The following is a 23,888-nucleotide window of genomic DNA, read 5'->3' as shown; positions in this document are numbered from 1 at the left end:
ACACACCTTCCATGGTGGGGCACTGGCTTAGTCGTGAACCAGAGGGAAGAGTCATGGACCATCTGCTCATAACCCTTCTGCCAGGTGTTGTCAGCAGCAAAAAGGGGTGGGCCCCATTTTCTAGTGGTTCTTTCTGAAAGCTTAAACAACACTGACGCAAAAACCCTTCATCCTGAAACTTGAGAAACTGCATAGACCACCCTGGGCTGAACACTGAGTCCAGAGTTTAACCCAAAGAGAACTTTATATGGGGGAGGTAAAGGGGACACAGAATAAACTTGGGGAAGGCAACAGTTAATAAATTAACAGTAGCTGGTAGGCTAGTCTCCAACTCCCCAGAGTGTCGATCACCCCAGCCTCAGTTCTCTAAGAGCTGAGAGTGGCTAATGCAGTCTAGCCACTTCCCTTCTCCCAGCTCTCCAACTAACAGTTTGCTGTCCAGGGCTGCAGAAGTCCAAGAATTCAGGCAGGTCCATCTGCTGACCTTAAGGGCAGTGCTGCCCGGGCTGCTCAGCTCCATCCACCACTTCAAAACTGCCGAGTCTCTTGAAGCTGCACCTGTGCTGAGAGGGATCAGTGGTATATGGGACCCTTAACACCAGAGAAGCATTCCACACACAAGACCGGAGCTCTGGTCTCTCTCTCTCTTCAGGACTAGCCAGACTCCCTTATCCAACTGGGCCTGACTGAGGTCTTAGTCAGGGTGACGACTCACCTCAGGAACATTTGGTGCAGTTCTCTTCTCCTTTCATTTCCCAGTGGGAATAGCAGCACTTGATTGCCCCCAAATTCAAAACTTTACTGTATTTTAACCAGTATGCCCCCAACTGTCACATACCTGAAATGCAAATGTGGCCTCACTCATTCAGATGGTGGCCGAGAGCTCCCTCTTCTATGAAGCGTCTGCCCATCTGGAGTTCTCCAGCAGGTGAAGGGGTGACTTGATCCCAGTCTATAAGTACCTACGTGGGGAACAAATATGTAATAATGAGCAGAGAAAGGTATAACATGATCCAAGGGCTGGAAGCTGAAGCTGGACACTTTCAGAGTGGAAACAAGGTGTAATTTTTTAACTCAGAGTAATTCGCCACTGGAACCATTTACCAGGGGTCGTGGTAGATTCTTCATCACTGACCATCTTAAAACAAGATTGAATGTTTTTCTAAAGGATCTGCTCTAGAAATTATTTTGGGGCAGCTCTTTGGCCTGTGTTCTACAGGAGGTCAGACAAGATGATCACAATGGTCCCTTCTGGCCTTGGAATCTATGAATCTACTCGGCCCACTGGGTTGCTATTCTCCCTTCTAACGCTCTACAATGAGATCCCAACTGGCCAGGGCTGCAGGCCAGAGGGCTTGCGTAGGGATTGGAACCAGAGCCCTTCCTACAGCAATCTGGGGTTGCTTTGGAGATCTCTCATCCAAGCACTGTGCAAGCCCCACCTCTGCTCACCTGGAGGCCTGACAAGAGGAAAGGCTGAGGTGGCGTCACTCAACATACCTCGAGCTGGCATTGAAACGCTCTCTCAGACAGAGCTTTCAGTGGTCTGAAAACGGGAGTGGGGAAGTGTCTATCAACCCATACTCATATCCCCAGCCGCATCTCTGCCCTCCTGCAGCTCCAGGGGTCTTCATCCCCTTCTCTCAGGCCTGGGGTGCTCCCTCTTCCAGGCTGGGTGGGGGCAGCTCCAGGGGCTCTCCCCTTCAGCCCCTTCTGAGGCAGGTGTTGCAGGGCAGGGAGAGGGAGGAGCAGAAGCACCAACCCATTACTCCCAGGAGGGGAGGTGGGAGGAGGGGCAGGAGACCCCCTGAGTTGTGGGGCTCTTTATCCCCCACTCCTCTCCTGTGAGGATGGCTTTGGTTCCTGGGTGGGGAGGGGGAAGAGGGCTGTCTGCCTCCTGCAGCACCTCTATGGGGGGCTTTTCCCCAGGGGGGCCCTGGGGAAGGCAGCCAGTCAGAGGCATTTCCCCTAGTGGTACTAAAAGGATGGAGTCCCCAGGCACTTGGCTCACTTCTTAGACACTGAGGTTCTCGGGTCTGGGACTCGTTTTGGCCAGGTGCATTTAAAGCACTGCCCCAGCCCCCTGTTGTCCCAGTCCTGGATCCCACACAGCTCCGCCCACACACCCCAGTCCCATCCTGCAGCCCCACACAACTTCCACCCATGCGCCCCAGTTCCATCCTGCAGCCCCACACACCTTCCACCCACGCGCCCCAGTCCCATCCTGCAGCCCCACACACCTTCCAGCTACGCACTCCAGTCCCGTCCTGCAGCCCCACACAACTTCCTACTTTGTTCAGGGTTTTTTCCTGCCTTCCTTTCAGAGCAAACTCCAAGCAGAGCAGCCCTAGGTCAATTCGCTGCTCCCGTGATTAAAAAAATAGGCTTTAAAAGCATACTGTGGTCCAGGTTGACTTTGTGAGAACATTTATTTGGCATTGAGGGACGAAAAGTCCCTCAGAAAACAGTCCTCATGCATTAGCTGAGCAGGGAGCCCGACGTTCAGTCTGTGAGACCTTTGCATTGCTCTCTCCAGAGCAAATTGGAAGAGACATTTCAAATGGAGACAGGTAGAGCATGATTTCCACCCTGTAGCTACCTCTGGACACGCCGGGAGTCAAGGACAGATTGCGGGTAATTCAACTGCTTTGGAATACGGTGGGTCACTGGCAGGCCAAGTAACCGGATTTTTCATGATGAAGATGGCCCCGAACTGAGACTCATGAGATCTGGGTTCAATTCCCGCCTCTGCCACAGACTCCCTGGGCAAATCACGTAATCTTGCTGGGCCCCAGCCCCCTGTCTGTAATACAGGGTCATAATTCTTCCTTTCTCTGTCTGTTTTAACTGTAAACTCCTCAGAGCAGGTGCCGTCTGTCATGAGGTGCCTCTACAGCTCCTAGCTCAATGGACCCCCATTGTGGCTACTGATAATGATCTAATCTACCTCGGCATTTCTAATGTACCCATCACCCTCGTATCAGGGCACCTGCTAACTGATCCCTGTGGGAGGGATTGGTTCAAGGCTGTTTCTGGCGCTCAGAGCAGACCCTTTGGCTGCGACGGATGATGCGTCTCTACACTAGCGATTGTTGGTCTCTCGCCCACTTCTCAGCAAAGGTTTAACAGCAGGGGCTGGAGCAGGGCCTCATGTTGCTAAGATGTTGTTTATTTTCACAAGATATAAAGCATAATTACAACCTAATCTACAACTGAGAAATCCTCAGCAAAAGGCGTCTGGGGATGGTACCAGACTCACCATCCCAGAGCCCCCCTTCAGGGCACAACCCAGCGGTGCAGCACTTCCGCCTCAGTTTCCCCACAATGATCTTTGGCCTTCTCCCACTGTAAAGGTGACTGGGCCCTCCAGCCAAGCCAATGCAAAATGTCCAACCCGTTCCTGGGTAATAGGCGCTCTTAGTCCACCAAGTCTGCAATCATCATCAAAAGAGCAGACCTGTCAGCCCTCTTCTTACAGGCAGGTTCCCAGCAGCAGCAGCCTGTCTCTCAGTGTAGCCCCTTGCGCCTGGGCTACAATCGAGTCTAACATTTGGGTCAGGCCTGCCCTCCTACCAGGCCTGCCCTCAGTTAGTTCCTCGCCCAAACTCGGGATCTTGTTCCACATTGGAGCAGCCTGTCTGCCCTCCTCCTCAGCAGCCGCTGGGCTTCTCTTCCTCAGACATCCCACACCCTGCACAGGTGTAGCGGGCAGGGCTGACTGGCTCCAGGCCTCCCTGGTACACGCTTCCCCCCACGGAAACTCAGCCAGCCCCTGGGCAAGGCCTATAATCTGACAAAGGCCTCTCCTGTACTCTTCGTACCCTGGGTTATTTGTGTCTCATTTATGTCATTAAGATCCAGGGGTGCCAGGGTCGCACCCCGATGATGAGACCCAGAGACACTGATGTGACACGTGAGTTTCTTAAGCTTGCCAACGCGCAGAGCTTGTGCCCTGCAGTGCATAGGCACAACAGGCTGTCAGGGGAGGGTGGGGGAACGCAAAGAAGACATTGCTAGGAAAAGCTTGGCCGCTCGCCGGACCTACCTATTCAGGCCATTGCTCGCTACTTTTCCTTACATCTCAAAAACCTGCCCGTGTAGGCGGAACTCCCACCCAAGCCCTCAGCACTTCTGCAATCTCCCGTCTTCTGTCTTCGCCGGCTGCCGCTTGCTCCCCTCAAGCCTAGTCAGACGGTTGCAGCAAAAAACACCTTCTTGGCTCACCGGTCTGAGCACATCAGCCCCCTCTTTGAGTTTCTCCACCGGCTTCCCCTTCATCTCCACGGCACACACAAGCTTCAGCTCTTTACCTTTGAGGCTCTTCATCGCTTAGCTCCACCCTTCCCAGCTGACCTACTGAGATGTCAACCCTGCCAGCACTCCCCCCAGCATTCCCACCAGTCAGCTTCTCCCAGAGAAACCTGTTCCCCCTTCTTCTGACACCAGCAATGCACCTCTGCTGAGCAGTAGCTGATGTCTGGGGCCTTGGTCCCAACGGAGGAGAAATCAGTGATGTGGAGTTTGAGCATATTTTAAGTGCAACTGTTTTATACGCACACACACCAGTCCAAGAACAGAGGTGGTCAGCCAGCATCCAGGGCAATCCTCTCTTCCAGCAATCTCAGCTCAACAGCAACAGTTCCCTGACGATGCCTACAACAACACAACTCTGACCTTTTCCTCATGCTGACCCTTATGCATGGGAAAACTCCCCGATAAAGTCCAAATAGCCTCCTCCAAATCTTCCCTTCAGACTCACCTCTGTCATGATGCCACCAGTACTCAGCCTACTGGTAATGGACAGGTGAAAAGCTGTGGATAGTCCTCTTCTCTACCTTCAGTAAAAAAAATACACAGTCCTACAATTCAATTCAGTGGCTTGCCTGTTGTATCCCCTCCCCCTTTTTCTGCTTTTGTCTTTTCAGGGAAGAGATTGTCTCTTCGTACAGCACCCAGCCCAGTGGAGCTCTGATCCTGACTGGGGCTTTCATGTGCTACCAGATTATAAACATGCAGTTATAACAAACAAAAGATGGCTCACCCACTGCCGTGCCAAGCCAATGCGGCAGCATGCGCCGCAGAGCTGAAGTTGATAGGGAAGTGATGATCCAAGACAGGTCAGCTCTTGGATGGAGATAGTCGCTGTTCGGCTGGCTCTGGAAAAGGCTGTGAGTGATTGCTGCCCGGGACGCTCTCCAACTCCATTTCTGTCAGAGGATTGTCTGCATGAATGGGTGAAATCAGCTTGTCCCTGATGCACTGGAGTGGGGCCCGAAGATACTGGAAGATCGGAGGCTTCCTGGATGCCGCACATCAGCAACCAGAGTTGCCGCCAGGGAGCAGCACCGGGGATGAATGTGTCCCTGTGAATGCACTAGTGATCGTACAGTAATGAAAGTCATTGCATTTCCCATTAGCACTCCCCACCTGAGGGGCCCACAGGGCATTACAAAGGAGGGGAAGTGTTGTTATTGCCCATTTATGGCTGCGGAAACTGAGGCATTGAGTGGTGAAGTGACTTGACCAAGGCCGCATAACGATTCAATACATACCCCAGTTGCCTCATTCCCAGTCCAGCGTCCAAGCACCTGGGCCACACTGCCCCTTTCTAAGAGAATATATTTCTCCTGCTTCCAATTCTAGCATGCAGGCATCCCTCTTCTCCCACTATAGAGTCACAAGTTGCATTTCTGTAGGGATTCCTGCTTAGAAAACATCTGGCACTGGGTAAGGCAAGCATTGCCCTGGTAGTGCAATTAACACAAGCATCCTTCCCACATGGCTTCAGACAGAGTCTGCATAGCCCAAACTTACTCCCTCTCTGGGTAACTTAAAGAAAAACAAAACATCAACCTCAGCCTATGCTTTCTTTGTTCCTAGAGTGTCCCTAGAGAACCGAATATATCCCAGCCCCTAGCTCCTGCTTCTGTCCTGGTTGACGTTTTCCTACGCAATGTCCTGGACCCTGTCTCACTGTCACCCAGGGATGGCTATAGCAGACCGAGACAGAGTTGATGCAGCATGCGACAGAAGAGATCACACACACTGCGCTTTCTCATGAAGACTTTACTTTTGTTCTTTCTTCTTTTGTTGTTTCCCTTCATGGAAAAGCATAATGGAGCTCCAGGAGAGAAGTGGCCCCTGAGACAACCAAGACTGAATCATGTAAGAAATCAGCACCTTGAATAGCTCAAGCTGGTGGCAGGGGAAGAGCTGGTTTCCTCCTTGCATCATTCTCTAGTGGGCACTAAAATTTGAACAGGGTCAAAATGCCAAATCAACAGAAACTGGAACCAAACTCAGCGTGTCTCCAGGTCGCTCATTCTTGTTTTCTGAAGCCCCCGTGGTCTTGAGCTGGGGGGACAGTCAGGGCCTTCCATCTCAGCCCATCTTCCTTTCCAGTTACTCAGAGCAACTCAGCCTGGTGTTAGCCCGGCCCCAGCTCCAGGGCGTTCAGAGGAGCAACTCGAGAATTACCATGAAATAACTCGCCATTCGGCAGCACAATCTGATTAGCAATTAAGAAAACAATAACTAACGTGAAAATAAATCACTGAAGGAGAGAGACCCGGAAAGAGGAGAGGCCGGAGGGAAGTGCACTAAAGAAAGCCACACATGGACCATGGACTCCAGTGCTGGGCTGTTAAAGCAGCTACACAGTAAAACCTGCCTCTCTCATCACAGACAGCACACTATACATAGCGCTATAGACTGGGCACAGAGACCAAGGCTGGTCTTGTGGCTAGGCCACTAGCATGGCACTTGGGAGACCTCTGCATTCAATTCCCTGCTCTGCCAAAGACTTCCTGTGGGACCTTGGGGGAGTCACGTAGCCTCTCCATGCCTCAGTTTCCCCCACTCATAAAATGGCACTGCCCTACCTACCAAAGGTGGAGGGAGGATGAATCCATTGAGATTGTGATTCACTCAGACATTTTGGCAATCGAGGACCCTATATGTACTTAAGATAGATAGAAAGGAGGCTCTCTCTGTGACAACAAGGGGGTATTGGATCTATGCCACCAATTGAACCGTTCAGATTGTATCCAAGAAAGCTTCAAGCATAGACTGTTGCCACTCCGTCTAAACAGAACAGACACCACATGCATGGCACCTCTGTCTACACGCACGGAGGCCTGCACAGTAATAGCTCTTTTGAACAGTTTGTCTCGCAAAAACACATTGCTGTTTAATGCCAGTTCTTGCTGCTCCAGCAGGCACTCTGGCTGGCATTCAGAACAGAGCAGCGATGGGTAGCACTTGGAGCTTTTTCCACCAGCCAACGTTACCATTGCTACGCTGATTTGTGTGGAGGTACTAGAAATCACACACACACACACCCCCCGCCATTGGTGGTGTACTTGGAAAGCACGCCATTCGCCTGGATGGCTAAGTAGTGGTTTGCTTCTGAAGGACATCAGGGCTCAGCAAAGCACATAGTGAAGCCGCCCGAATCCGTCTGAATGCAGCTGGAGTTTGTAAATGGGGAACCCCTTCTTCCGTGATTAATTTTTGGCTTTGCTGCATGATGCAATTGTTTAATTTTCCAGCTCAAGAAACTCAAATCTGTTCTTCTGGAGGATGGTGGGATTAGTCCCCAACGCTCTAGCCAAGGCTGGGATAAAGTGAAACCACAGACTATGCTGGCAAAGCCAGCTCCTGTTGAGACCTTGCTCTAGCTAGTCGACAGGCTGTGACGCTGCAGAAGGTGCAATTCTGAAGTTGCCATTTACATGCTGCAGTATTCTGGTCTACACAGACTTTTTGGGGTCAGTGAATGCGGGAGGGAAAGGACAGTTAGACAGTGAGAGCTGGGTGAGTAGTCTGAATGCAGGATTGAAAGCCAGGAAATCCTAAATCAGAGGCAGTGTGGACTAGTGGATAGGTCCCTGGATTGGACTCAGGAAACCTGGTGCCTTTCCCAGCTCTGAAACTGACCTGTTCTGTGACCTTGGTCAAGACACTTAGTCTCTCTGTGCCTCAGTTCTCCATCTGTAGGGCAGGGATAGGAGTACTTCTGTTGTCCCATCCTTTTTCTTTCTTGTTTATTCAGATAATACTCTCTTCATGGCAAGGAAAGTCTCCTACTGTGTGCATGTACAGCACCCAACACATCGGAGCCCTGATCTAGGCTGGAGTCTGTAGTCGCTCCAGTAATACAAATAATAGTAATCAATAAGCATACTTGGGATAAAGATAAAATAGCTGTCACGGCCCCCTCGTTCTGCGCATCATTAAAGTGTAACCAAGAAATGACTTACTGACCACATTTTACAACAGCTTGGATCGATTACTCCTGCTTCCAAGTGCTTAATGCCTCTAGCAGTGATGTAGTTGGACTCTGGATCACTGTGATTAAATGCTGAGCATAGTTAAGATCAGAGATTAAAGGGATATTTTGGAGCAACTTTTAACTTTGGAAATTGGAAATACAATGTAGACTTGCCCTGACTCAGGGCCTACAGGAACAATTTCTGTGAACCCCTTGATGCTGCAGTTATGGTATGTAACGTAACCTACCCTCACTGCCGTATTTGCAAAAGGTGTCAATGACCCTGGGAGACAGACTCAGGGAAGCAGCTGATCCTTACAGACAGAGCCCAAGATTTTCAAAGTGACTAGCAATTTTGGATGCCTCAGATTTTAGGGGCCCAACTTGAGACACCTTGAAGGGTCCTGAGTTCCAGAAAGTACTGAGCACCCAGCCTCTGACAATAAGAACTCTGCAAAGTGTCTCAAATTAGGCACTAAAAAGTTGAGAAAACCCAAAGCACAAGCCCCTTTCTAAAATCTTGGGCAGGATGTTCTGGAACATCCGTTTTCACAGCCAAATGACTGCGGATGGGTGAGAAGAAGACTGTCATAGGTGTTGATAAGATACTTATTACCTTGATAACTAATTGGCCACACAGATCTGAACCTTCACTCAAAACTAGAATCAAACTTTTCTAGAGATTCAAAAAAAGCTTGGTTTCAGAGTAACAGCCGTGTTAGTCTGTATTCGCAAAAAGAAAAGGAGTACTTGTGGCACCTTAGAGACTAACCAATTTATTTGAGCATGAGCTTTCGTGAGCTACAGCTCACTTCATCGGATGCATACCGTGGAAACTGCAGCAGACATTATATACACACAGAGATCATGAAACAATACCTCCTCCCACCCCACTGTCCTGCTGGTAATAGCTTATCTAAAGTGATCATCAAGTTAGGCCATTTCCAGCACAAATCCAGGTTTTCTCACCCTCCACCCCCCCACACACAAACTCACTCTCCTGCTGGTAATAGCCCATCTAAAGTGACAACTATCTTCACAATGTGTATGATAATCAAGGTGGACCATTTCCTGCACAAATCCAGGTTCTCTCACCCTCTCACCCCCCTCCAAAAAAGTCACTTTGGATGGGCTATTACCAGCAGGAGAGTGAGTTTGTGTGTGGGGGGGTGGAGGGTGAGAAAACCTGGATTTGTGCTGGAAATGGCCCAACTTGATGATCACTTTAGATAAGCTATTACCAGCAGGACAGTGGGGTGGGAGGAGGTATTGTTTCATGATCTCTGTGTGTATATAAAGTCTGCTGCAGTTTCCACGGTATGCATCCGATGAAGTGAGCTGTAGCTCACGAAAGCTCATGCTCAAATAAATTGGTTAGTCTCTAAAAAAAGCTTGGTTAACTTTTTTTTAACATACATGATTTGGGGATATGTAACGGCGTTGCACTAACCTCTCGCGAGCGCCCCCTGGCCAAGTGTGTGTGCCCGCACTCTCTCTCTACCTGTTCGTGGTGAGCCTTCACAGTCTCAGCCCTCCAGCCAAGTGATACACAGTCTGTCTGTGAGAGAAAAGACAAGCAAACCCCTTTCGGGGTACAAATCTGTGGAAGAAAACATGTCCTCACTCTGCGTTTGTCAGCAACAAGTCAGAGACACTTTTATTCTCAAGCAATTGCAAGGGAAGACTGCGGTCGGACAGGGGGTCCCCCGTCCTTAGGCAGATCTTCTCCAGATAAACAATTAGGGCAAGCATTTATACTTTTTGTTGCATACAATAATGATCAACAGCCGCGTCTTGTTTATACATATTCCTTCCTAATATCTTACTTTTCTCAGCAGTTCCTGCTACAGTCTGCATTCCATTCTTATCTAACACAAGGTTAAAACAGCATCTCTTACAGTTTTCCTACTCACTTCCCACTCGCCCAGGCCCTGCCTTAAAGTCTCGCGTTGTTAGAGTTAGAGTTAGCCTGAATTCCTAAGAAAACTAAGATGTCTGCGTCCAAATCCCCTTTATCCCTTTTTCCACTTCAACAAGTCCAACAGGGGCCTCTCTCAGGGCCCTCTGTAACATCTCTCTCAGTTTGTCCCTGCTCCAGAATAGAGTGGTGCCCCAGGGCTCCTTCCCTTAAGGCAATGTCTTTGCCCTCTTTGCCTTTCTGGACCCAGCTCTTCAACTGGGTTTAGAGCTTAATTCCCCCTTCTGGGGTGCTCAAAGTGCAGGCCACTTTCCCAGTGGCTTGTGGGGGGGACCTGGGCCCACCCACTATTTCAGGTCCCTGCCCAGGGACCCTATAGATAGCAGCCATCCACAATATCCCTTTAAATAAACTGGGTGGCTGCTATAATTCCCTGGGCCACTTCCTGGTGGTTCCTGCACATTCTTCACCCTTACCTCAGGGCCTTGTCCAGATGGAGTCCCAGCAACCAGCTCAGGGCTCCTTCTTGCTCTCCCCAGCTTCTGGCAGCACTGCCCTGTCCGGGGTTCAGTAGTTCCCTCAGCTAGCCACGCACCATCCACATTCCTCTAGCTCTCGGAAGGACGTGAACTCACTCTGGCCCTGCAGCTCTTCTTATACTAGCCTGCTGGGCACTGATTGGCTGCTTTCCACACAGCTGCTCAGGCCCTCTCTACTGCCCTTTTCTGGGGTGGGGTGTGGCAGGGCCATAAGGCGTTCAGAAGGTGGCCTCAGGTCCTAGTCCACCCCATCACAGGATAATATTCAGGAAAGCTTCAACATTTTGGGTGTTCATCTGAACTCAACCAAATCTTTTGAGGTTCTCCGTCCACGCAAAAAGATCTGCAAATGCAGTCTATCACATTGCGTTGACTATTGCTTTGTGTTTAAACAGATTGTGACAACCCTGTGGCGTGTGTATTTACATGTAAACATTGAGATCAATTGTCAAATTCTAGAGGTAGCCCTGCACCTTAGACCACCTTGAAAATGCCCTTGAGCAAAAGTTCCATCGCAGTCAAACCGGATCAGAATATGGCTCCGAACATCTAAGATTTCAAAATCTTAAATAAGTTCTGTGTGAATTAGAATCAGTCTAGGCTGAGTCGCTGACCAGCACCACCATTGTTGGATTTCAGGTCAAGGCAATAGCAGCTGGCAGCGTGGCCAACTCTCACGGTTGTGTCCTGAGTCTTGTGACAATTGGTGTTTTGCTTTTGAGTACAGAGGGTGGTGAAGCACTGGAATGCGTAACCTAGGGAGGTGGTGGAATCTCCTTCCTTTGAGGTTTTTAAGGTCAGGCTTGACAAAGCCCTGGCTGGGATGATTTAGTTGGGGATTGATCCTGCTTGAAACAGGGGGTTGGACTAGGTGACCTCCTGATGTCCCTGCCAACCCTGATATTCTATTATTCTAAATCAGGGCTCAGATTCAAGCAAAGATGGATTGAAATCAAGTGAAACTCAGCAGATTTGGCTGAGTTTTATATTAAAGTCAGACCCACAGGAGGACTTTATTTCTAGGCCACAATTACATAACCTGGGTCAGAGACACAAAGTTCAATAACCCTGTTGCATGGCAGGGGTCAGTGTCATATCATCTGGAATCACAGTTGGTCTTGAACAGGGAGTGTTTATTAAAATAAACAACTACAAACAAATAGACTGCCACACAGCTCCAGCTCCGGCTTTGTCTTCCTTTGTTTACCAGAGACCACACCCTGTCTGGAAGAGAGAACACAGAGACTTCTAATGGCTAAATAGTATGCTGCAAGTAAGGATGTTGGAACAAGTCCATATCTTCTCACTCCAACTGCTCCTGTTACAAGTTTCACTTCTGAGTTTTTGGGGTTAGTTCAAAACTTGAAACTCAAAGACTGTATGTAAGGACGAGGACAGGGGAGAGCAGGCTCATGTGAACAAATTCAGCGAGGACGACCCCCCAAAAATGTTTTTTGTACTGATTTCTGGAAAGCCAAATCTGACTTTCTCCCAGTTCTTTTCCTCTTCACATCTCTCAAATACCTGGATGCCTCCAGGACAGTGGATGGTTTCACAGAAGCTTCAGCCATTTCAGGAATGAGGTTTTTCAGAGCAGGGCTTAGCGGGATTTATCTGCACAACATTTCTGTGCAGGGGAATTAAAAAAAACCACACACCTCAGACCTGGCCTTTAAGCCTTAGCTGTACATAATCACTGGGCTCTAGGTCATGTGTAATCCCGTTTTATAGAAATTGTCTAGTGGCATGGATGGCATCATAACACCATACTGATAGAGGCAAAACTGTTTACATTTATCTGTGCCGGCTTTTGGTAGCATTAAAAGCAGCCTAGAGTACAACCTATTTATCATTCACCTGTAAACACATGGGGAATGCTAACCCCCACCCACCACTATCTCGGCAGTTATTCACTGATACAGTGTAAATTCCTTCCAACCCTTTCACTGCCGTTTGTATCTGTTGTCCTTTGTGAACCTATACTAATTTGTTTTCATATGCTGCACATGTCCCACTGCCATGAAATCAAATCTAGGCCCTTCTCACAGCTCACGAAAGCTCATGCTCAAATAAATTGGTTAGTCTCTAAGGTGCCACAAGTCCTCCTTCTCTTTTTGCGGATACAGACTAACACGGCTGTTACTCTGAAACCTATCTTTGATTACAGTCTTTCAACCAGTTGTGCACCCCCTTGTACAGTAGTAACATAAACTAGACATTGCATTAGTTTGCTTAGGAGAATATCATGTGATACTTTGTCAAAAGCCTTATTAAAATCAAGATATATCATGTCTACAGCTTCACCCCCATCCACTAGGCCAATAACCCTGTTGAAGAAGGAAATTAGGTTGGTTTGGCATGATTTTTTTTTGACCAATCCATGTTGGCTATTACTTATCCCCCTATTATCCTCTAGGTGCTTACAAACTGACTGATCATTTGTTCCAGTATTTTTCCCGGAATTAAAGTTAGGTTGACTGCTCTACAATTCCCCGGTCCTCTTTGTTCCCCCTTTTTAAAGATAGGTACAATGTTTGTCCGTATCCAGTTCTCTGGGACCCATCCATGTTCTCAAAGATAATCTGTAATGGTTCCAAGATTGTTTCATCTAGTTTTTTAAGCACCCCAGGGTGAATTTCCTCAGGCCCTGCTGATTTGAATGCATCTACCTTAACTAAATATTCCTTAACCTGTTCTTTCCCTGTTCTGGGTTGTGTTCCTTTCCCCTTGTAAATATTAATTGTACAAAGCGCCTGCCACAATCAAGCTTTTTAGTAAAGACTGAAGCAAAATAGACTTTAAGCACCGCAGCTTTCTTGATATCATCCATTATTAGCTGTCCTTCTTTGTTAAGTAGTAGACCAACACTTTAAGTTAGATCTAACACTAAGTTAGATCCCTGTGTCACAGAGGGGATAAATTAACAGAAAATTTAAATGATGCACCCCATACCAAGAGGAAGTGGGGTAAGAAACCAGGAGTTCCTGGCCCTTGCTCTTGAAGACGTAGTCACTGCACCAATGACGGGGTGCCTTGTTTTCTAATAAAGACATGAGTATGGTTCTGAACAAGCTGATTTATTTCAGACACTTCTTCACGTACCTGTTTCAAACACCGTAGCTGCTTGTTGCATTTCCATCATCCCAGAGATATGGACTCCACTTAGGTAAGAGAAGGACATGATTTGAATGCTACCAGGTGTTTTGTCTTAATTCCATGACAATGACCTGTGAACTGGAGAGTGGTGGGTTTACAGGGTGGAGGTTGAGTGCAGGATCAGAGATCAACAGCCAAGACCACAATCTATCTTGGCAATGAGGACAGCCTTTGATGGATTTGAACCTCACAGCATCCGTGTGAGGCAGGGAGGTATTAGCTCAATTTTACAGATGAAGAATGGAAGCAGAGAGAAAAGTGACTTGCTCAAGGTCACACTGTCAGGCACTGGAGCATGGGCAGGCTGACCTAACGGTTAGAGCCAGGAACAAGAACTGGGAGTCAGGAGCAAGGGTCAGAACCAGAGTCAGAAACTGGACAAGGGCACAGGGCCGGAGCAGACTGGAGCCGGACAGGAGCAAGGCGAGGAATGAGGTAGGTAACAGAAGTGTGGTGTTTAGATGTTGCTTGTAATTATTAGAATTGGGAGCACTGACTGTAGAGGTTTCCACTTTAAAAATTAAAGTCCTGTTGAAGTTTGTTAGTACCTTGCTTGACTACTACAACAAGAAGAGATCACAGCCACGAGCATAAGTGTTGAGTTGCCAGTGAGTGACCTGCTGGTGTTGATGAGCTTAACCTAAGACCTTTTGACTCCTTGCAGCCAGATGGGCAGGCCAGCCAATCAGACGAATCTACTGCAGCCCAGCTGGGCTTGTTAACCAGACTGAGGCCTGAGCTGGCTAGCCCCAGGTTCAGCTGAGGGAAAGCAAGCCCACAGGGGCTCTGTGACTGAGCTGTAAATAGAATCCAGGTCTCCTGAGTCCCAGGCCAGAGCTGTGGCTACTAGGCCAAGCTTCCCACCCAAAAGCTAAACTTGAACTAAGTAATTGGTTTCTATTTTCTCATTTAAGCCTTGTTTCCACCCTTTTAACTCCCTCTTGTGTCACTTGGGAGGGAGGCTTCCCATTAGCCAAACCCCGCTCCAATGTTGGTTAACTTGTCACATGCCCAAGCAGTGTTATTCCTAAGTACTGTAAATCTCTCACTATTATTCTCTGACTTGATATAGTGAGCTGTGTCATTCTGAAAGGAAATACATAACCATATATTAAAGAAATCATGGATCTCCTCATTCACGTTAAAACAAATTTATTACAATGTAAGAAACCCTGAATAGCATGAATTTATTATAATGATTTAAGGCTTCTAGCACTTGAGTTAAAAATGCCTCTCAATAAATAACTTTCCCTTAAAAACACAGCAAATTAATGTAGTTTACCGTTTTCAAAGGTATATAAATCCAAGAGGCTTAAATCAATACAGCCCCGAATCAGATTACGGTACCTCAGCCAGAACCTCGTATCAAAGCTCAACAGCATTGCAAAGAGTAGTAAAAAATAGATGACTCTGTTCCCCACCTATCTCTTCCTTCAACCACCCAAGGCTATGTCTGTTCTGTGAACGTCAGACTACCGTGAAATGGATGAAAAGCAGCCGTGGCCTTTGCACACAGGTATAATTAAAACAGAGCGGCTACTTTACCATCTGACACAGAAAAAGGGGATCTGATATTTCTCTGCCTTCTCTCTTTAACCCACACACTCTTCCATTGGCGGTGGTTTATTTTCAACTGTGATGTATTTTGAGTCAAGTGGGGAACAGGAACCAACCTGTCTCCAACTTTGCCATAGCATCCCGACTCTAAGAGTTCAGCGCTCCCATCTGAACACATTGGGGAATAGGGTGGTTTTGCCTGCAGTCAAGCTTAAAAAAAAAGTTCTTATGAGAAGAATATTAGAGACATTTAGGACACAAGTGACACGTCAATTTCTCTCTCTCTCTTTCTATGATTCATTTTAACTCAGGGCTCCGCAACAAGAAGTGCCTATTGAATATTTGGTATTTAACAGATCGGGATTTTAAGTGATCCTGTGTGTGTGTGTGTATACACACATATATAAAAATCATCATATATATATATGCACACACGTATACAGAGGAATACACAGAAACATAGGAAGAAAGGATACAAGAATGAGTGTGTGTGTGAGTGAGAGAGAGAGAGAGACGTGTGTATAAAACAACCGCACACCGGTTCTTGCTAGATCACTTTCAATTCCAACTCAGCATAAACCTTGGTTGTAGGGGCAGGGACTGCATTTCTCAGGGTTTGACCAGTTCCTAGCACGGGCATGCACCCCTCCAGGTTTTCATTTCCTCTGGGTTCGCTGATGCTGACCCCTGGCCGTGAGCTGGAGGCAGCCAGTTTCATGGACTGAGAAACACTGCCATAAACTCTTAGACACGCCATAGCTGTAGCAGTATTTAAAATGTCCTGTTCGCGTTACAGAGTGGAGTCTGCAGGAAGAGGAGAAAAGATCCAGGTATGGAGAAAAGTGCTAGGGTGTTTTCATAATGCCATTAATTGCTCCCTGCTACCTTCTCTCAGCCTTCTTTGGGAAGTGTTCACTCTTTATTGTGTGTATTGCAGTGGTGCCCATCGTCACGTCTAGAATCCTGAACTGTGTCAAGCTACTCCTGGAAGTTGCACATGGGAGAGGAAGAATGGGCCTGTGGCTAAAGCCCACAGGTCTGGGAGTAAGAGAGCTGGGATTTCTTCCTGGCTTTTCCACAGATGTCCTAGGTCATCTTGGCCAAGTCATTTAGTCTCTGGAAACTCCAGTGGTGAGCAATGAGTTTGTGGTTATAAAAAATACCCACATGCACTCTCTTCCTGCAGGACAGGAGGGATTTCAAGGCCGGTGGACTGTAGATGTGAAAAGCAGTGTCATTATTACTGTATGTCTGGGATCCAAGAGAACGTGAGCTGCAGGCGGTCAGCAGGAAAGAGACATTAAATCTTCCACCAGTCTGCATTCCAGGCATTGGCATCAATGGGATTGAAAGGGGCTTGAGTCAGCACAGAGCTTGGGCCAAGAACCATCCACCCAGCTTGCCAGCCACAAGGGGGCAGGACACCCACCTGGTCAGATTGCGTACTTTGGAAAGCCACCCCCTTTGCTCAGGTCAGAGCACACGGAATGGCATTACCGCTGCCCAAAGACTAAAGAGGCTCCTCCCGCATCTGTGTGACCGCACCCCAACCAAAGGAGCTCTTGTATGAAGCAGGGCCCACGTGGAATCTGTGAGGGACTGGCTCCCTGCACTTGCCAAGCTGTGCCCTGCTCCCACAGAGGATATCAGTGCTCAAAAAAAAGGTTTTGGGTTTTTTTCTGTAATTTTACTGTCAAAGTGTCAATATTTGTCGTAACACAGACTGTTTAAAAAAGGTGGCATAGCAGCAACATTTTGACAGTGTCAATGCTGCCAGAGCACACCCACCTGAGCTTTTTAACTTGGGGGTTTAGTGCTGCTGAAGAACGCCAGATTGACAGCCCTTGCAAAGTCAAGTGCTCCTCCTCGCAGACTCTGAAATGTTATTAGAAACTGAGGAGGGTTTTAGGTCACCCAGTGCATCCCTGCACTGCACCTTTTAATTGTCTTACCCAGGCTATAAATATCTAACTCTTCTCATCTGGTTTCCTCATTATGTCAATTCCTGCAGCCCCTGATAATTTTTATTGCTCTTCACTGAAATCCCTCCAATCTGCCAGTAATGTCTGGTAATGAGGTCCCCAAACTGCAGGCACAAGTGTAGATATGGTGGCATTGGATTCAGAGAGAGAGACAGTAACGTGCTGTTCTGGGAAGTTGTTGCCTCTGCAGAAGCAGTCCAGAATTTTCCTGGACAGTTTTTGCTGCTATAGTGCAACACAAACCCATGTTCAGCTTGCTGTCCACTCAGTCAACATTTCTGCGGCCTGAGTTTTTTCTTCCCATTATATATTTGCCTTTCAGGTTATTTTTCTTTCAGTGTCTCAGCACTTGACTGTCCCTCCCTCCCTCCCAATTTAATTTCATGTTCTCTTCTGCTCCATGTTTCTACCGTTCACTAATTCTCTGTCCCGGTTATGTGCAATTGCTCCCAATATAGTGTGATCTGCAGATTTTATTTACATGCTTTTAATTCCCTCTTCCCAGGAAATTAAATTTTGATGTGAAGTTGCATGAGACTAGGGCTGGCAGAGAAATTAGAATTCAGTGTCTCAAAACATTTTGAGACTTCAACATTTGTTCTGCTGTGGAATGAAACTTAGACTTTTCAACTTTGTTTTGTGAAAGAACAGAGACCAACAGACCCTCTGCAGAAGATTCACTACCCTGGTGGTTAGAGAACTCATCTAGGGTGTGGGAGACCCAGGTTTGAGTTCCCACTCCATATCATGCCCCATTCCAGGTGACAGCCTGAAACCACCGGCAGTCACTCATTCCTTCTCTCAATTCTATCCTGGACCTGAGAAACCTTTTAATGAAAATGGATATATTTCCACAAAAAGTTTTGGTGTCGACATTTCCTAGCCAGCTCTACATAAGACCAATCACCAGGTCCTAGAGAACCCCCAACCCAAATCAATCCATTACCAAATCATCACATTCTTTGTATGTCCTCACAGCAAGTCACCCACTCCACAGGAAAGTGGCTCCAACCAAGAAACAGACTTTCCAAGTAAGATTTCATAATGATCTTTACATCTGGGTTCCCTTAATTCATTTGGTCAACCAGAACACACATAACACAGGCAAGGTTGATGCCAGCCTCTGCTATACACACAGTCTCACCAAAGAGCTTCCAGGCTACAACTGAGGAGTCCCTACTCTCTCAACCATATTGAGTTCGGTCTCCAAGGCCTAATTAAATGCCAGCTAGCACAGCCTTAACTCTGGAGTCACTAAAACCTGCACTGAAGATACACCGTCAAAATGAAGTGCGCCCTGTCATAAGGGTGGATTCGGTGACCTAACAGATGCGTCCTATTTAGAGGTTTTATGCTTCAACGTGTGGTTACAGAAATGACCTTGCGTTGTGGGATTCCACATGGACCCTGTTTCTGCCTCAGTTATGAAATTTGCTTAGTTTACAAGTCTATGGGCTGGAGCCTCCACAAACCCCAGTGCAGTCAATGAGAATGGCTAAGCACTGGACTGGGCCTCAGGGGATCTGGGGGAAACCACCTACCCTCTCTGGGCCTCAGCATCCTATCTGTAAAATGGGGATAAAAAAAAGTTACTAACCTGATCAGTAACTGTTATTCTTTGAGATGTGTTGCACGTGTCTCTGGAAACCACCTCGTCTGGAGAGGACGAGGATGAAGTTAAGACTGGGACTTAAACTTTTTCCACAGGCTGCTCCTCTGGTCCCTCAAGCGCCTCTTCTTGATTCTCGGTACCAGGCCCAGGACAGAACACTGAAGATGGGGCATCTTGGTGTGAGGACTCACCCTGCCTGGATGAGGCCACTAAGTAGGCACGATCAGAGAATGATCTAGAAGTTGGGGAGAAACCCTGGGGGTTCCAAAAGGGCCACTGATAAGGGGATGGATCCCAATGGCTTCCTGGCCACATTCCCATAGTAGATTCTGTGTGGAGTCACTATGGTACAAGGAGAGAGAGGGTCTATGTGGGGACTGGCAGGTCCTGCTCCAAGATTGCAAGATAAAATTCCACCTCCAAGTCTGATGAAGAGGATTCCCTTTCCTCCGAGCATGGAGGGGCTGCTGCAGACAGCGTCAGGGGCCAGTGCCAAAAACCTGGCAACAGGTGGAGAGTCACCATCATTGCTGTCTTCCTCTTGGACAGTGCTGATGGGCTGACTGAGCGGGAGGTAGGTGACTGGTGCAATACTGGATGTCGTACCACTGATGATGGATGGTTCATCAGCGCTGAGCGATTGGACTCCTGCATCACCAGTGATTCCAGCACTGAGAGGCAGAGCAAATTCCTTGCCACTGCAATTGACTCCAAGGTAGTTAGCACCAAGATCGGATCCGTTGCATTGCCACCTCCGGCAGCGGAGCCCACCACCTGTGCCAACTTAGGCACTGATTTGGAGGAGGAGAGCTTAGATTTGAGATGCACTGTACTCAACTCTCTCACCCCTCTTTCCAGGCTTCCTGGGTGGAGGTCTTCCCTGGTCAGAGCTCTTTGGAAGACTTATATTTCTCCCTAGAACAGATGGAGATCGGTGCTGGGACTGACAATGTTGGAAGTGAGCTTCCAACTGAGGCTGCAGCCCTCGGCACCGAGTTGGTCCAGGGCAGCTCCGAGGGGTGTCTGCATGCTACCTCCATCAGCGGGAACTTCAGCATAGACTCCCTGTCCCTTTTCATCCTAGGCTTGAATTCCTGGCAAATCTGGCACCAGTCTTTCATGTGTGCTTTAGCCAGACACTTAAGACAACTACTCTGGCGGGGAGGGAGGGTCGCTCACCAGCACAGGTTATGTAAGAAGCACATGGCTTGTAGCCCGGCAACTGGGCCTTGCCTTGGTGCTGGTGGCAGAACCTCAAAACGGGAAAAAACATAAAATCTGTACATTTTTCAACAAAACAACTAAAACTTACGAATCAGAACTATTAAACTGCAACTATCTATATACACTGAGCTGGGAGATAAACTGTTCTGGCAACGAACAGGGACTCCAACCACTGTTGGGGCACTAAGAAGGAAACGAGGGGGGCTGGAGTTGGCTCTGCCTTGTATACTGGCACTCATAAGCGGGCAGTAGCAGTGGGAGTCAAGCCCCCCAACAGATGCTGGCTGTGCATTGGGAACGCAGACACCAAGAGAAGGATCCCCATGTGCAATGGCATTTGCTGTCTCCCATCCTCTCCGCCTTGTCTTTTTAGACAATAAGCTCTGTGGGGTAGGGACTGTCTCATTATCTGCAGGCTCAGCAACCAGAACCATCGGGCCATGATCTCAGCTGGAAGCTGTAGGAGCTATGGTAATAAATAATGAATTATCGTACATGCCAAGCACTTCTGCCAACCAAGTGTTTTTGCTCAATTCTAGTAGAGCAAATTCAAGCTTGGATTTCACCAGCTAGCTGTATTCTGCCTCTGACACGACCATTTTCGGTGAGGATTCCACAGTTACGATTTAACAGACAATGTTGCTGCTGATGCATAAGGCAGACCAGACTCCAGTCCATCCCTCCATGGCTAAGAGAAATCATCATCATCATCAAAGCTTTATTGGCACAGTGAGTGGATATGACTCAAAAAACCCCACAGGGAGCAGCAACGTGGACTGAGACAGGTTCCTGAGCAGAGCCACCTCATTAGAGTGGAAGCTTTCGTGAGCTACAGCTTACTTCATCGGATGCATACTGTGGAAAATACAGAAGATGTTTTTATACACACAGACCATGAAAAAATGGGTGTTTATCACTACAAAAGGTTTTCTCTCCCCCCACCCCACTCTCCTGCTGGTAATAGCTTATCTAAAGCGATCACTCTCCTTACAATGTGTATGATAATCAAGGTGGGTCATTTCCAGCACAAATCCAGGGTTTAACAAGAATGTCTGAGGAACAGTGGGGGGGGGGGGGAATAAACAAAGGGAAATAGGTTACTTTTTATAATGAATCAACCATTCCCAGTCTCTATTCAAGCCTAAGTTAATTGTATCCAATTTGCAAATTAATTCCAATTCAGCAGTCTCTCGTTGGAGTCTGTTTTCGAAGTTTTTTTGTTGAAGGATAGTCACTTTGAGATCAGAAATCGAGTGACCAGAGAGATTGAAGTGTTCTCCGACTGGTTTTTGAATGTTATAATTCTTGAAATCTGATGTGTCCATTTATTCTTTTACGTAGAGACTGTCCAGTTTGCCCAAAGTACATGGCAGAGGGGCATTGCTGGCACATGATGGCATATATCACTTTGGTAGATGTGCAGGTGAACAAGCCTCTGATAGTGTGGCTGATGTTATTAGGCCCTGTGATGGTGTCCCCTGAATAGATATGTGGGCACAGTTGGCAACGGGCTTTGTTGCAAGGATAGGTTCCTGGGTTAGTGGTTCTGTTGTGTGGTATGTGGTTGCTGGTGAGTATTCGCTTCAGGTTGGGGGGCTGTGTGTAGGCAAGGACTGGCCTGTCTCCCAAGATTTGTGAGAGTGATGGGTCGTCCTTCAGGATAGGTTGTAGATCCTTGATAATGCGTTGGAGGGGTTTTAGTTGGGGGCTGAAAGTGACAGCTAGTGGCGTTCTGTTATTTTCTTTGTTAGGCCTGTCCTGTGAGCTGTAGCTCACGAAAGCTTATGCTCAAATAAATTGGTTAGTCTCTAAGGTGCCACTAGTACTCCTTTTCTTTTTGCGAATACAGACTAACACGGCTGTTACTCTGAAACCTCTCATTAGAGTGGGTTTCCATGCTTCTGCTGGCTTAGATCACCTCATTAAATGTTCTGTGTTGTCTCTGTGGTGTGCGGGTATGTACATTTTTAAATCATATGCTAAGTAGAGCACAAACAATTTCATGAATTCCGTAATGGGACCAAAAGGAAGTTTATAACTAGCCAGGCTGCACTCACTTCCTCAGACTGCAAATTAAAAGCTAAATATTGAGGTTGTATTTTAGACAGGTGGTACTACAAAGCTTTTAGATGTCTAGCCACAGCTCTGACATTTTTCTTTCAGATGGTAGAGTCTCAAACATCTTGGAGCCCTCTTCTCCCCTTATCACTACTGAGAACTCCACCTGGTCTGGCTCACAAAATTAGCACATCTTTTGTTCCTGGCATCCCCCTTTATCCACATCCAGATGCTTGCCCAGTCCTGTCCCTGAGTCTTCTATATAATCTAAAATCCAGCACTACCTCTCTCTCTCTATCTATAAAATGCAGCCTATGCCTGGGTCTTGGGGCTCAACTACTTCAACCTCCTCATAGTCTGGACTCTCTCCATCCCATGTCCCCTCCCTCTTATTCATCAAAAACAGAGCAGCGAAGGTCAGATCACATCCTCCTTCCCTCCCTGAGTCCATCTGGGATTTCTAAGGCATCAGTATCATAGACTCATAGATATTAAGGTCAGAAGGGACAATTATGATCATCTAGTCTGACATCCTGCACAATGCAGGCCACCAAATCTTACCCACCCACTCCTGCAATAAACCTCTCACCTACGTCTGAGCTACTGAAGTCCTCAAATCATGGTTTAAAGACTTCAAGTCACCTTGGCCTATAAGAACCAAACCTTCTCACTTTCTTGTCCTTAGCCTCTTCATTAAGTTCTAACTCCTCACCCTCGTTCTCAGGGCTGGCATAACTCAACCCCCACCTATACCTCTCTCTGATCCTTCCTTGTGCTCCTCTGTGTCTTCTTCCCTAATAGCTCTCACAGGTTCCTTCTCCTGCCCTTGAGTTCTCACCTTCGTTTCTGCTGTCCTAGACACAGGGAATGGGTTTCCTTCTTCTTATCCCTTCCAATCAGTTCCTTTTTAAAAACCAATGGTGCAGGGAAGACTCTCCTGGATCCTGACGATCTGAAACGGTCTCTGCTCTTCTGAGGCTCAAACCCTTGCCCTGAACAGTGCATTTCTCTCCTAATTCCGTTTAAGCTCTCTGGGGTAAAGACCCTAGCTGCCAAATGGTTGTGTGTGTGTCATGGCTAGGGAATGAGCAGGGGTTAGCGTAGGACATGGGCTGAAGGCCCACTGACCTGGAGCCAATTATCTGGAATCAGGCTGTATTGGAATGGCAGATCAGAATTGAGAGACAAACCAGAGGGCACAGTGTGACATTGCCCAGGGCACAATTTGGACTGGTGAACAGCTGTGTTCCCTCAGTTCTGGCACTTTGGGTGCCTTCTACACTGCTTCGCTGTGAGAGCAACCACTCCTGGTCTGCTCACACACAGCCTCCAGCATGTAAATTACTCCTAGTTATCCTGTAGGAGTGCTATGGCCAGCCACTCTTGGATTACACAGCAGAGCAATACCAGCAAATTCCCAGTCCAAGATTTCCCCCCAGAAATGTGCATCTTGTACTATCCAGCCCTGTGTTGGACAACACAAGCTCATCTACAGACTGTCATTTTATAAACAGAAAATGATTTGCACAAATCCTGTTATCACAAGTGGAGTTTCCCAAACATTTCAGTC

At 47.6% G+C, this 23,888-nt stretch overlaps 1 protein-coding gene across 1 annotated transcript in view; it reads right to left on the bottom strand.

Moving 5' to 3' along the window:
• Positions 1-902: 902 nt before the first annotated feature.
• KIAA1328 (KIAA1328 ortholog) overlaps positions 903-23,888 on the bottom strand; it is a 296,689-nt gene continuing 273,703 nt past the window's right edge. Inside the window, exon 11 of the mRNA XM_075128343.1 lies at positions 903-962. Within this exon, the coding sequence (XP_074984444.1) occupies positions 953-962 (10 nt within the window). The 3' untranslated portion in view covers positions 903-952. The remainder of the gene's footprint in view (positions 963-23,888) is intronic.

The sequence above is a fragment of the Caretta caretta genome, chromosome 5, assembly GCF_965140235.1.
Source record: "Caretta caretta isolate rCarCar2 chromosome 5, rCarCar1.hap1, whole genome shotgun sequence".
Lineage (NCBI taxonomy): Eukaryota > Metazoa > Chordata > Testudines > Cheloniidae > Caretta > Caretta caretta.
Note: the sequence above shows the minus strand (reverse complement) of the source record. Positions and strands in the feature narration are given on the sequence as shown.